The sequence below is a fragment of the Cebus imitator genome, unplaced genomic scaffold, assembly GCF_001604975.1.
Source record: "Cebus imitator isolate Cc_AM_T3 unplaced genomic scaffold, Cebus_imitator-1.0 Scaffold23, whole genome shotgun sequence".
Taxonomy (NCBI): Eukaryota; Metazoa; Chordata; class Mammalia; order Primates; family Cebidae; genus Cebus; species Cebus imitator.
Window position 1 is genome coordinate 852,700 of NW_016107338.1, and position 11,449 is coordinate 864,148.

General features: G+C 57.6%; 1 protein-coding gene across 7 annotated transcripts in view; it reads left to right on the forward strand.

The window, feature by feature from the left end:
- Positions 1 to 4,197, forward strand: part of SFXN5 (sideroflexin 5) — a 129,130-nt gene extending 124,933 nt beyond the window's left edge. For all 7 annotated transcript variants that reach the window (XM_017521955.2, XM_017521956.1, XM_037736120.1 and 4 more), the window contains one exon: positions 1,126 to 4,197. In XM_017521955.2, coding sequence (XP_017377444.1) covers positions 1,126 to 1,203 — 78 coding nt within the window. In that variant the 3' untranslated portion in view covers positions 1,204 to 4,197. The remainder of the gene's footprint in view (positions 1 to 1,125) is intronic.
- The last annotated feature ends 7,252 nt before the right edge of the window (positions 4,198 to 11,449 follow it).

Sequence of the window (11,449 nt, forward strand, 5' to 3'; positions counted from 1 at the left end):
AGGTGTCGTCAGGGAAGTTTCCTGTGTGTGGAACACTAACAGGCAAAGGTAGGAGAGAGGGAGGATGACCCAGGAGGGGGTCCTGGAGTGGGCACGGGAGGGGGAGCCAGGTGGGCTTCTTGTCCTGCGAGGGGAGGGATGGCAGCTGTGGGTCAGCAGGAGGGCAGGGGGGAAGCCGTGCATGGACACAGGAGGCAGTGGGTTTGATGACAGGAAGCTGAGGGGTTCCCCTCTGACACCTTCAGCTTTTTCTCTGAGTAAGAGGAAGTCTCACCTGCTCAGGATGAGTGGGAACAGGGTGGGTAAGGTGGCCGAGGAGAGGACAGCAGAGCAGGTGTCCGGTGGCTTCTGAGAGTGGGTGAGGGAGCTGACCTGGCTGTGAGGGCTGGGTTGGGGTGGTTGTCAGCCATGAGTGAGGGTCCAGCCAAAGTCAAAAACAGGGAATTTTGAAGGTCTCCATTACATGGTCAGGTTCAAGTGTAGGAGCAGGGTGCATGGTGGGATTCTCCAAAGCAGGGCTTCTGCCAGCAGAGTGGGAGGAACCCTTGGGCTAGGGAGTAGCTGAAGGGATGGCCCCCCGAGTCCATGCTGCAGGGGTGGGGAAGATGTAAAGACTGAATGGTGGGAGTGTGGGCCCTGAGGTCTAGTGGGCTGGAGACAAAAGCAGGAGTGAGTGGGATGCGGGAAGGACAGGGGCTAAAGAACCTAGGAGGGTGGGGTTTGGATGGAAGGAGTTGAGGTGGAGCAGCCCTGGTGGTCATCAGGTCCAGGGAATGTCCTTGGGTGGGGCTGTGGTGGGTCTGCAGTTTGGCGGACATGGTTCTTGGAGGTGAGGGAGATGCAGAATTCAGAGGCCAGCGTGTAGGATGTCCACCCACGTGGACATGCCATCAAAAGAAAGAGGCCAGGTCTGGGCTGGAAGGGGTGCTGTGAGCCCCATGGCGGAAGGGCGGTGGAGAAAGAAGATGTGTCACTAGGTAGGGCATGTGAGCCCTGGCCGGGGCGGACATGGGGGGTGCAGAGGGATAGAGCTCTGGGCCCCAGGGTGGTCCTCACTGCAGCTCCCAGCCCCGCTATTTGTGCCTTCCCACTCGCCCACTTACCCTCTCTGTTCTCTTTCTGCAGATTGAAACGTCCCAATTAGAGCCGGAGATAGCCCGGGCCACAAGCAGCCGGACAGTGGTATACAACAAGGGGCTGTGAGTGTGGTCAGCAGCCTGGGGACGGAGCACTGTGCAGGTGGGGAGCTGAGGGGCAGGGCCAAAGACTCAGGCTGCACATGCGGGGAGCTGCATGCCAACCCCAGCAGTCCCGGGCCCGGGAGAGTGCTCAACCTGCGGTGGAGGGAGGCTGATCCATTCACATTTTAACATAGGGGAGAGGAGTTCTAACACATTTCCTACAAAGCATAATCAAGTGCATTTCTGGGCCTTACGTGGGGTTGTCAAAACTCCACTCAGCACAATTATGTGAGAAGATGAAAAATCGTAGCGTGCCCATGGGGTAGAATTAGAATCCTTTTATACTTTTGATTTCTTTTTTATTTTTATTTTTTATCAGAATCAAATCTGAGCCTTAGTTTCAGCTGACCAGAAATGGCAGGAGGACAGGTGGGGGGAGCCAGATTAGGTCTAGAGCTGGGTTGGTTTGGTGGCCAGGCTGGTAAATTTAGGATATTAAAGTGGCCAGCCCAGACGGCTCCCCAGGCTAGCATGGGGAGGGGAGAGAAGGAGGTCTGCACCCCACAGGATGAACTAGCCATGACGAAGGTCCTCAGGAAGTGGTCCAGCGAATCAGGGAGCACTGGAGGCCTCTGCACAATTGTGTGGGCAGCTGGCTCTGAATGTAGCCAGCCCATGTCCATTCCAGAGCTGTAGAACCAGCACCTCTGAGTGAAGCCCGGTGACTGTGGAGCTAGAGTCCCCCTTTGTGGAGCTCTGATTCAGGGCCCCTGAGGTGACCCCAGCTCCAGGCAAGAATCCCAGAGAAGGCTTGGTGCTTGGCAGGAACCGTGGACCTGCACTTGACCTCTTTGAGAAGATCCTCCTTCCAGGCCCCAGGCTGGACGCTGTGCACTAGGGCTGCTGAGAGTGGTGCTGGAACTGGGCTCGCCACCTTCTGCGGAGCTTCTCCAGCCACCAAGGCTGCCTGCCGCATCCCATCCCTTTCTAAGCAGGAAAGTCTCATGCCTGAGAACACCTGGGCCAGCTCCTTAGACACCTATCAGAGAAGCAGCATCAACGCAGGAACAGCTGGGCCTGGCTTTGGCCCTAAATGGCATTGTGATATCGGACAAATTCATTTCCTTCTCTGAGCCTCCACTCCCTGTCTGAAACCAGAAGACTGGATCAAGGGGTTCCCACTGGCTCCTCCAGCACAACCTTGTCTTTGCCTGTCATGCCTAGATGCTGGTCATCCTGGGCACGTCCCCAATGTGGACACTGGACTGGGAAGGGGGCAGGCCCCTTTGGACCAGCAATTGGCCTCAGAACCTGGACCTTGCCTTCTGTATGTGACCCCATATCCCGGGAGCACTTGACCTTTGCCAAACACTTCACAGTTCTGGCGGAGGAGGTAACATAGATGCCTGGGCCTGATGGTGGGGCCACACCTGCGTGTCGCCTCTCACTCCTGCAGCCTCAGAGGCCTCCTGCTGCCGGCTCCCATCTCCTTCCTATTTGCTGGCCAGGAAGGAAGAGCAAGCTCTGCAGAGGGAAGCAGAGCCTGGGGTGGGTGTGAGCAGGTGACCCCTCATCTGGAAGGCCCAAACCAAGGGGAAGCTCCGGCCTCAGTGCAGCCCTATCCTGACCCCACCTGGAAAGTAAGCCTCCACCTGCAGCCGCGGGCCTCCCTCCCCTGGGGACTCCACCTCAGGGGAGATTTGGGCCAGAGGCGAACATGCATGTGTAGGAAAAGGCTGGCACAGGGCAGCATCTTAGTAAGTGTGCTGAGGCAGGTCTTCCTTGGGCATTGCGGTTGCCTCTCTGCCAGCCCCTGGTTCCCACAGCTGGCTCTGCAGCGCATTGCCCTGAGGAGCCTGCCACTCTCTTGAGGAGCGGCCCACCTGCTGCCTGTGAGGAGAGGGAGAGGCTTAAACAAGCCTGGAGGACAAAGCATTGGGGGAATGGGGGGGTGCCATGGTGTTGGAGGGGCAGGCTTTTTTGAGCCAATCCCACCATTATGTGAATATGCCAATGACTGCTGTGCTGTGCCGGTCTCTAGGCCTGGACTAGGGGCTGGCATGACTCGTCTTCTTTTGAAAAGCTCACTTTAAGCTCACCCTGCTCCTACCTATCATAGAGTCGTCATCTTGTGCACTTTGAGACCAAAACTGCCTAACCACCCCCCTGCCCTCCCCTTGCCAGAGGCCTGGCAGAGATGGGTGCCCTGGCCCAGCCTGTGGCCTCAGATCTCATGACTTACTTGCTTTGTCTCCCCAGTGATTTCCATCATGCTCGAAAATGCAGTTTCAGGTGAGCCGAGGGGTCTGCTCCTGTGTCGGTACAGTGGAAGAGGATCCAGATAGCTCAGGGTGCGGGTGACAGAGAGACAGTGGGCCATGCCACTGGGCCCCAGTCTGGCTTTGGAAAGCCCCATGAGGGGAAACCTTCACCCAGCACCCATTCCCCACTTTGCTGAGGCCCAAGAAGGGAGGCCTGAGGAGTAGATTAGTTCATGCCTGGGGCGGAGGCTGAGCCTGGAACCACAGTCAGGGCGGGTGGGGCTGGCCAGCTGTGCCAGAACACAGGCCACACCTGTGGTGGTTCTCCAGCCCTGGTGTCCCTGCCCGGCCCTCCTCTGGTCACTTCAAACATTCCCTCAGGCTTGGGGATGCCCTTCTTCCATTTCCAGACAGTAATGTGAGGGTGCTGGGACTAGAACCCCAAGATGTCAAGCTGGCCATGGAGTCAAGCTGGCCGACAGACTCCTTTCACTTCCTGGTTATGAGCTGACTTGTTTCACATTCCAGCCTCTGGCCTGGGAGAAGGGCAGGAGCCTAGAGGAAGAGAAAGGCCGGTGGACAGACCCAGGGTGGTCTTCAAGCCTGGACCAGTGAGAGTGGGGCCCCAGCACGCAAGCCTCAGCCACTCCCAGGGACCTTTGCAGTGTCTTTTTAACCTTCTCAGAAAATTTCTCAATCTATGTGATTTATGTAATACTAATGAGCTTTGGGCAATAAATAAGGGATTTAAAGCACCAGGGTGTGGCTTTGTGAATTGTGGGTGGGAAGGGGAGCGGTGTATGGAACCCAGTGGGAAAGGGAAGGACTGGCTGAGGATTTTGTGGGAAGGCCCCCAAGGAAGGTGCAAGTTTCAGGCTGGATCGGGCCAGCTGGGAGGCCCAGAGGGAAGGGGAGAGGAAAGGATGGAGACCATGTGAGGGCACAGGGGGTGAAACTGCAGGACTCCCATTACAGAGCCGTTATTGAGCACTCACTAAGGAGCCCGCCCTCAAGGAACATGAGTAAATAAGACTTAGTAGATTCCCATACTGTTTACATCCATGGGGCTGGAAGGCCGGAGGGGGTCATTCCTGGACCACCTGGGGCCAAGAGAGGCCTCCTAGGGAGGGAAGATTTGAGCCAAGTGGAAAGGTGCTTCATGGCATGGTACCAGCCCTGGGAGCTCTTCCTCTTAACTCCTCCACTATCCCTTGTGGTTGGGACTCGGCCACCTCCGATAGCAATGGTTTCTCTTCTACCAGGCAGCCCCCAGAGTTCCCTGCAGAGAGAAGGGGGCAAGGAGCTAGAAAGCCATCATGGTTGCGGTCAGACAGACCCCAGTTCCAGCCGCAGCTTGGCCCAGCGTGACTGGGACTTCTAGTCAGATGCTTCCTTTATTCACCCATCAATTTGGTCAGACATTTATTGACACCGTCTCTAACTGAGCCTTGGTGTCCTTACCTATAAAATGCCAAGAACAGCCTCACTCCCTGGACTGTTGTAAGGATGGAGAGCTGGAGCAGGAATGTGCTCAGACTCCCCTCTCCCATCCCAGGTGTGTTGGGGAGGGCCTGCCTCCCCTCCTGGGCGCTGGGCCCCTTCACCATTAGAGAGTGAGGAGAGAAAGGGATGGGGGAGGGGGCTGTTCTCAAAGTGATACCTCTGGGCCAGGGGCTTCTAGTCTTGGGAATTTCTTTGCTAAGAGCTCCACAGGCCACAGCCTCCATCCGGGGCGGAAATCCTTGACTCTCAGGACAGACACAAATCCCTCCTGGGAGCTGTTTGTTGTTTTTAGCTGGTTTGGGGGCTCAGCTCCTACCCAGCCCAGAGATCATTAACACTCCAGGAATGTGGCCTCCCCTGCCCCCAGCCCCTCCTGCCTGGCCCATGGGGCCTCCCTCCTCCCACTCAGGCCACGGTTAGAAGGAGAGTCAGAATGTGAGGGGATGGGGACCACGATGAGTGACCCTTCCTGATGCCTCAGGGACCTAGCCTCATTTTCATAGCTCCCTCAGTCCTCTAAAGCTGCGGCAGCTTCTGCCATCCCTCTGCCACCAATTAGCTCCCAAAACAGGAATGCCTCAGCCACTTCCTCAAAGGCCTAACCCCTGCATGCCCACCCTTCCCTGCAGAACTGAGTCTCTCTGGACAATGGCTGAAAAGTGTTCACTTTCCATCCTGCACACCGAGGCAGCTGCTGGCAGCCTCGCCTAAGGCCAGAGCCAGTCTCCTTGCCTTCCCCACAAGGACACCTTCTCAGCCACAGCAAGAATCTGGGGCCCACCCCAGCTCCCTGGGCCTTACGGAGGGGTGGAGAAGAGAACAAAGGGACAGAGAAGATGGACAAATGGACAGACAGGCCCCAGACCACCAGAGCCTCTCCTGGAAGACCCCATGCAAATCCATGAGGAAGGGAGGGAAGGGGCCGCCCTCCATCCCAGGCCATCAGGTGTTATTAGAGAATAGAAGGGAGACCCAGGAGCGGTGGCGTGGCCACAGGCCAGCGGAGAGCCCTTGAGGCTTTAAGTAGACAAGTAGAATGACCTGGCTACAGAGTGGCGGGTGGAGTGGACACAGCCAGGCTGCTGGGGGAACTGGGTGAGGGACCCCTGCGGCAGTCATGGTGAGGAAGATGTGGGCCACTTGATGGGGATGGAGGGGGAAGGAGAGAAGTGAAGATTCAGGACTGCTCAGCTCTCCATGAGGGTGGCAGAGAGAAGTAAGGAATGACCCTAGGTTCCTGGCTTAGGCAGCAGAGAGGGGGGCATTTCTGAGCTAAGGTGCAGAGAAGGAGGAACAAACCCACAGGAAAGGGGATGCATTTCGATTTACAAGGTGTCGGAGGCTTCTGGGAGGTAACCAAGTGGACACCAAGAGATGAGGGATGCTGGCCTGGAGCTCAGGAGACAGGCAGGGAAGGGGAATGTGGATGTGCCTGTTACCCATGTCTAGGGAGCATCTGGGGCTGGAGCAGCAGAGATGGCCACCCAGGGAGGAAAGGCCTCTTCTGAGAGGAAGACTGGAAGGGAGCTTTGAGGAGCCCCACCTTTGAGGTCTGGGCAGAGACAAGGCAGCTCAGCCACAAGGGAGGTGTGAGGGCTGAGCTGTGTCCTCCCAGAACTCATCTGTGGAATACCAATGCCCAGGGCCTCTGAATGTGACTGTATTTGGAGAAGGGTCTTTACAAAAGTTATGAAGTTAAGATGTGGTTATGAAGGTGGCTGTCATCCAAATGAGAATCCAAAATGACTAATGTCCTTTTAAGAAGAGGAGATTGGATGCAGCCACACTAGAGGAAGAAGACCCTGGAAAGACGAAGGCGCCGTCCACCGTCCAAGGAGAGAGGCTTCAGAAGAAATCTGTCCTTCCAGCCCCTACGTCAGGCCGGCAGCCTCCAGTGCTGGGAGGCAATACATTTTGCTTGTCGAAGCCACTCAGTCTGAGTGCTTTGTCATGGCGGCCCAGCGCACCAAGGTGAGAGGTGAGGAAGGTGGGGAGGGTGTGGCATTGCAGAGGACAGTGATGGGGGTGCTTCAGGCAGAAGGGGCTTCCATGTACTTCACTGAGGCCGAGAGGTAAAGGCAGACACAGACCAAGGCAGGCCCCATGGAGGCCTCAGTGGGATGTGGTCAGGGCAAAAGACAGATCTCCACGGGTCAAGAAGTCAGTAGGACTCCCACCGATGGCCGGTGTACCTCATTCCTTCATGAAATTTGGCTGACGGGCAGAAGTGGGGCAGCATGACATGGAGCTGAGGGGGCGCTTAGAAGGTGGACCCTCAGGCAAGAGTCAGAAGAGACCGTGTAACAGAAGGAGTTAGAACAGCCTCTCAGTGAGCACCTCCAGGCAGGGAGACTCTGAAGCCAAGGTTGGAGGTGGGGGTAGGGGTGGGTCCTCCTGAGCCAGAAGGGGAGAAAGTGGCAGGTGGTGACAGGAGGCAGGTGGAGAGGAAGGGCTGGCTGCAGGCAGCGTGGGGTTGAGGGCGGGGAGCTCCTGCCCCTCCAGATCCACTCTGCGCCTGTCCACCTGCTCTGACGCTGGAAGCCAGCTAAGGGCTTGCTGTCTAGCTTCCACCACTGGGAGTCTAAGCAGGAAACTGGAGGGTTGGAGGAGTGAGGCTGGGGGATTTTCCCTCCTGGTCCCTCCTGCCATCTCTGGGCCTTTCTGTACCGAAGGCCACAGCTCCTGCCTGGAAGCCCTCTCCAGCCAGCTGTCTCGTCCAGGTTCCAGTAGCTGTCCCTGCCTCCTGCCTCTTCAGGCCTCAGGGCCACATGGGCTCCCCATTGTTACAAGCTCTGGGGTACTGCACCATCCCTGTGGGTTCCCCAAAATTCAGTTATTCCTGTAGTAAACTCCTCAAAGTGCTGTCTGAAGGTACCATCTGACTGATGCAATGGTGTCCCCTTCCAGGGCTGTCTCTGAAGGTGGGAGTAAGGCCCTCTGCTGAGAGTCAGGAGGAAGAGAGGCTTGGAGGGAGGGGGACAGGTTGAGACACTGCCTTTGAGGCAGGAGGGGACTTACCAACAGGGCGAGGCCTCAGCTGAGGCTGGGACCCGCAACATTGAGGGGCGCTGTCCTGCATACCTGCCTGCTGTCCTCACGGACTCAACTGCACGGGCAGGTGGAGAAGCCGGTTCAAGCAGGGTTTCAATTCTGTCAGACCAAGAGCAACCAAGGAATAGTGGGACAAAGACGTGTCGGAAAGAGAGCAGAGGGGGCTGGGGCCCCCCCACAAGGTCCTGCACTGCTGCAGAGGGAAAGGAGCAAGCCAGCAACTGGGAAAAGCTCGGGGTTCGACGGGAAAAGACACCTGCACGTGTGATTTGAGAGAAGGCCCCACTCTGGGCTCTGCTTATCCCTGAGAGAGGGTGGTAAGGGGGAGATGAGGGAGTGAGAGGCTGGGATGATAGGTGGGCTGTCCATGCAGACCCCAAGGTCTGGGGGACAGGAAGACCATAAGCCATAGCCACAGTTTTCACAAATGAGGGGGCATGACCGGGCCACGCAGCCACAGACCGCACACGTGCACAGCCGCACACATGCACAGCCGAACGCCCACAGGCACCCACAGTCACACTTGCGCACACACCCACAGCCCTCCCAGACACTCCAAACACCCTCACATGCACTCACCCTCACACACACCCCAGACAGCAGATGGGGCGCTCGGGTAATTGGTTAAACCTGTTCCGATGTCTGGCTCCGCCTTGGCAGCGCCCGTCTGACAGGAAAGCTGGCTGGGCCTGCACCGCTCAGCCTGCTGGCCGCCCCTCCCCTCCGCTCCCCTCGCCTGCAGGGCTGCCCTGGAGTGGGGCTACAGACGAGGCCCTGGCTGGCTCCCTTCGGGCAGAGCCCAGTTCGCTTAGCCAGGCCCAGTTCGATGCCTCCTGGGAAGCGGTCCCAGCACCTGTGAGGAGGAGGTGGTGCACACCCAGTGCAGAGATGCTAGGAGCCTGAGCCGTACTGCTGCGAAGGCCGTGGGGACAAGTCCTGGAAAGTTCCACGGACAAGAGGATGTGCAAAGATCAGTCCCTGAAGGGAGGCGTGTGGATTCGGCCATCAGGGTTCAGAACAGGTCCCTGAGCTACCTCTGCTTCAGCTGCACACAATTTGGAGCTCCTACAGGTGCTCATGATACCTCAGCCCACGAGATCTGCAAGCCCTGGGGGACCAGCCCAGCTGAGGGGAATGGCCGACCTGGGCTCCCTCAGAGCAGGCCTAGCCACGCAGCGCCTGCCCACTGAGGGCACCAGCAGGCCAATGTCCGAGGGTCCTCACCCTCTGCAGGCCCCCCCGCCCCCCCATCCCCAGGTGGGAGGAGCCGTTGGGGGAGGGAAGGGAGCAGCAGTCCTCGTTGTCTTCCCTTCTCGGCTGCATCTGTGTCTCTTCGAGAGAGACTTTGGTTTGTTCCCTGGAGAGGGCCCAAAAACTCCCAAATTAGCAAACCTGGCAAGCCCGCAGCTCAGAAAATAGTTCATCCTGATTCCATGTTTTTCAGGCTCACAGAAGCCTTTATTAATGAAGTCACAACACCAATATTTACCGTCTGCAGGGAGAGGCACAACATGGGGGGTGGATGGGAGTACGGCAGGGACTCCCCGCCCCGCCCCCCGCAGGCCTGGCCTCAGGAGATTGGCAGGTTTCCTTGGATCCCTTCCAGCCCTTTATTCGGATGACAGGGGGTGCTCTGCTGTGATCTTCCTGGACCCCCTCCCCCTATCAAGTGAGGCAGGATCTTGAGAGGAACAGCTCAGCCCTTTCTCCATCCCCCACTGGGGCCAAAAGGATGACTCTTCCTCGCACCTTCCTTCCACACCTGGGCATGTGTGCTCCCAGAAGGGATCCCCCTGCTTGGCAGCAAGGGTCTCCGTGTGGGTTAATCTGGACTTATCCAGGTCAGGACTTTGAAGAGGTGCAAATGCATTCCTGGCTGATGGAAGGAGACAGGGTGTTGGGATGGGACAAAGCCCTTTGGTTTCTAGCATTGACTGGACGGACGCAAGTGAGGTGGGCAGAGGCAGGGGAGAGACGCTGAGAGTGCGAATGGACCTGGGTCTGTGGCCCCAGCAGAAGGACCTTGTGTGCTTGGATCCCTGTGTGTGGCCCACGCCGCAAGGCTGGGCTTCTGACCTCTTTCCAGTGAGTTCAACATTGATCAAGCACCCGACATTCCAGGTGGAAAGAACAGCATGAGCGAAGGCATAGCACAGGGAAAACCTGTGGCTCACTCAGGGACAGGGATGGGGACACTGAAGCAGATACCAGGAGCAAGGCAAGAAGATGGGGTGGAGGGGCTTAGAATGGGGTGACTCTGCCCTGTTTGGATGCAAGGAAGAGAAACCTAGCTGCAGCATGGAGGGCCTCCTTTGAAGTGGGCCTCGTCCTTGACATTCACAGAAGCCTTCCTAGAGAAGCAGGGCCCAGGCCGGTGGCAGGGGGAGCTGTGGGAGGAGGGACAATGGGGGGGCTACAATAGGGAGGTGTGGTTGGGAAGCCACTTTAGACTCCACCCACCAGATGGGAATGGATGGGGCTGGGGAGGAGGAGAGGAAGCTTGAGGAAGATTCCCAGGTTTCCTGTAGCTGGAGAAACCATGTACATGGCTAATGCTGTTTGCTGAGGTGGCTGATCCTGGAGAAGCACAGGTCGGGAGGTGAGTCCAGCTGTGGATGTGTTGGCTTTGAGGTGCTGAGGGGCAGGGGGTGCAGCAGGCAGCTGGCTTCATGGGTCTGCAGCTCAGCGGAGGTCAGCTAAAGACACAGAGCAGGGAGCCAAAGAGAAGTCCTAGAAGTGGATGTGAGCCCCCGAGGCAAAGGGCACAACTACGAGGCAGGGGGAGCAAGGGCGGACCTGGGGATGGCCAGAGGTGACAAGGCATGGCTCACACTGAATGAACTCAGGCTGGAGGAGGAGTCAGAGCTACCGAAATGAAGGCAGAGCGGGGAGGGAGAGTCCAGGAGGGCATGGTCAGCGGATCGGGGAACAGGTGAACCCAGACAGGAAGTGGTTGAGTTTGGCCACAAGGGGGTGGCCAGTGACTGTGGTTGGTGACTGTCAGCACCAGCGGAATGGTGGCACGGAGACCACAGAGCAGAAGTTTCAGGAGCACATGGGAGGTGAAGAAGAAAGAGGTCTGGATGTCGTAAGGGTAAGACTTAGGAATGCAGATTTGCTTGTCAGGAAACCTTCATCCTGACAAGTGGGAAAGACGAATGGACAAACAGAAGGGCAGGTGAACGCAAGAGCTCAGCGGGCCCGTGCATTGCTCTTTCTTGGGCTGGGAAGGCCACGAGTCCCTCGGGACTGGTTGCAGGCTCAGCCGCAAGCCCTGTCTCTGCAGTCTTAACCTGCCCAGAGGTTCTCCAAGGACAGGTGAGCATCCTGGTGGGCCCAGGACTTCGGTCTGGAACCATCAGCCTTTGCGAATGGTGTTCCCTCCCCCAGGCCCCCGTGCTCCCCTTTCCTCTGGTTTCTTCTCCACTGGAGAAGCCACCAGAATCTCTAAGC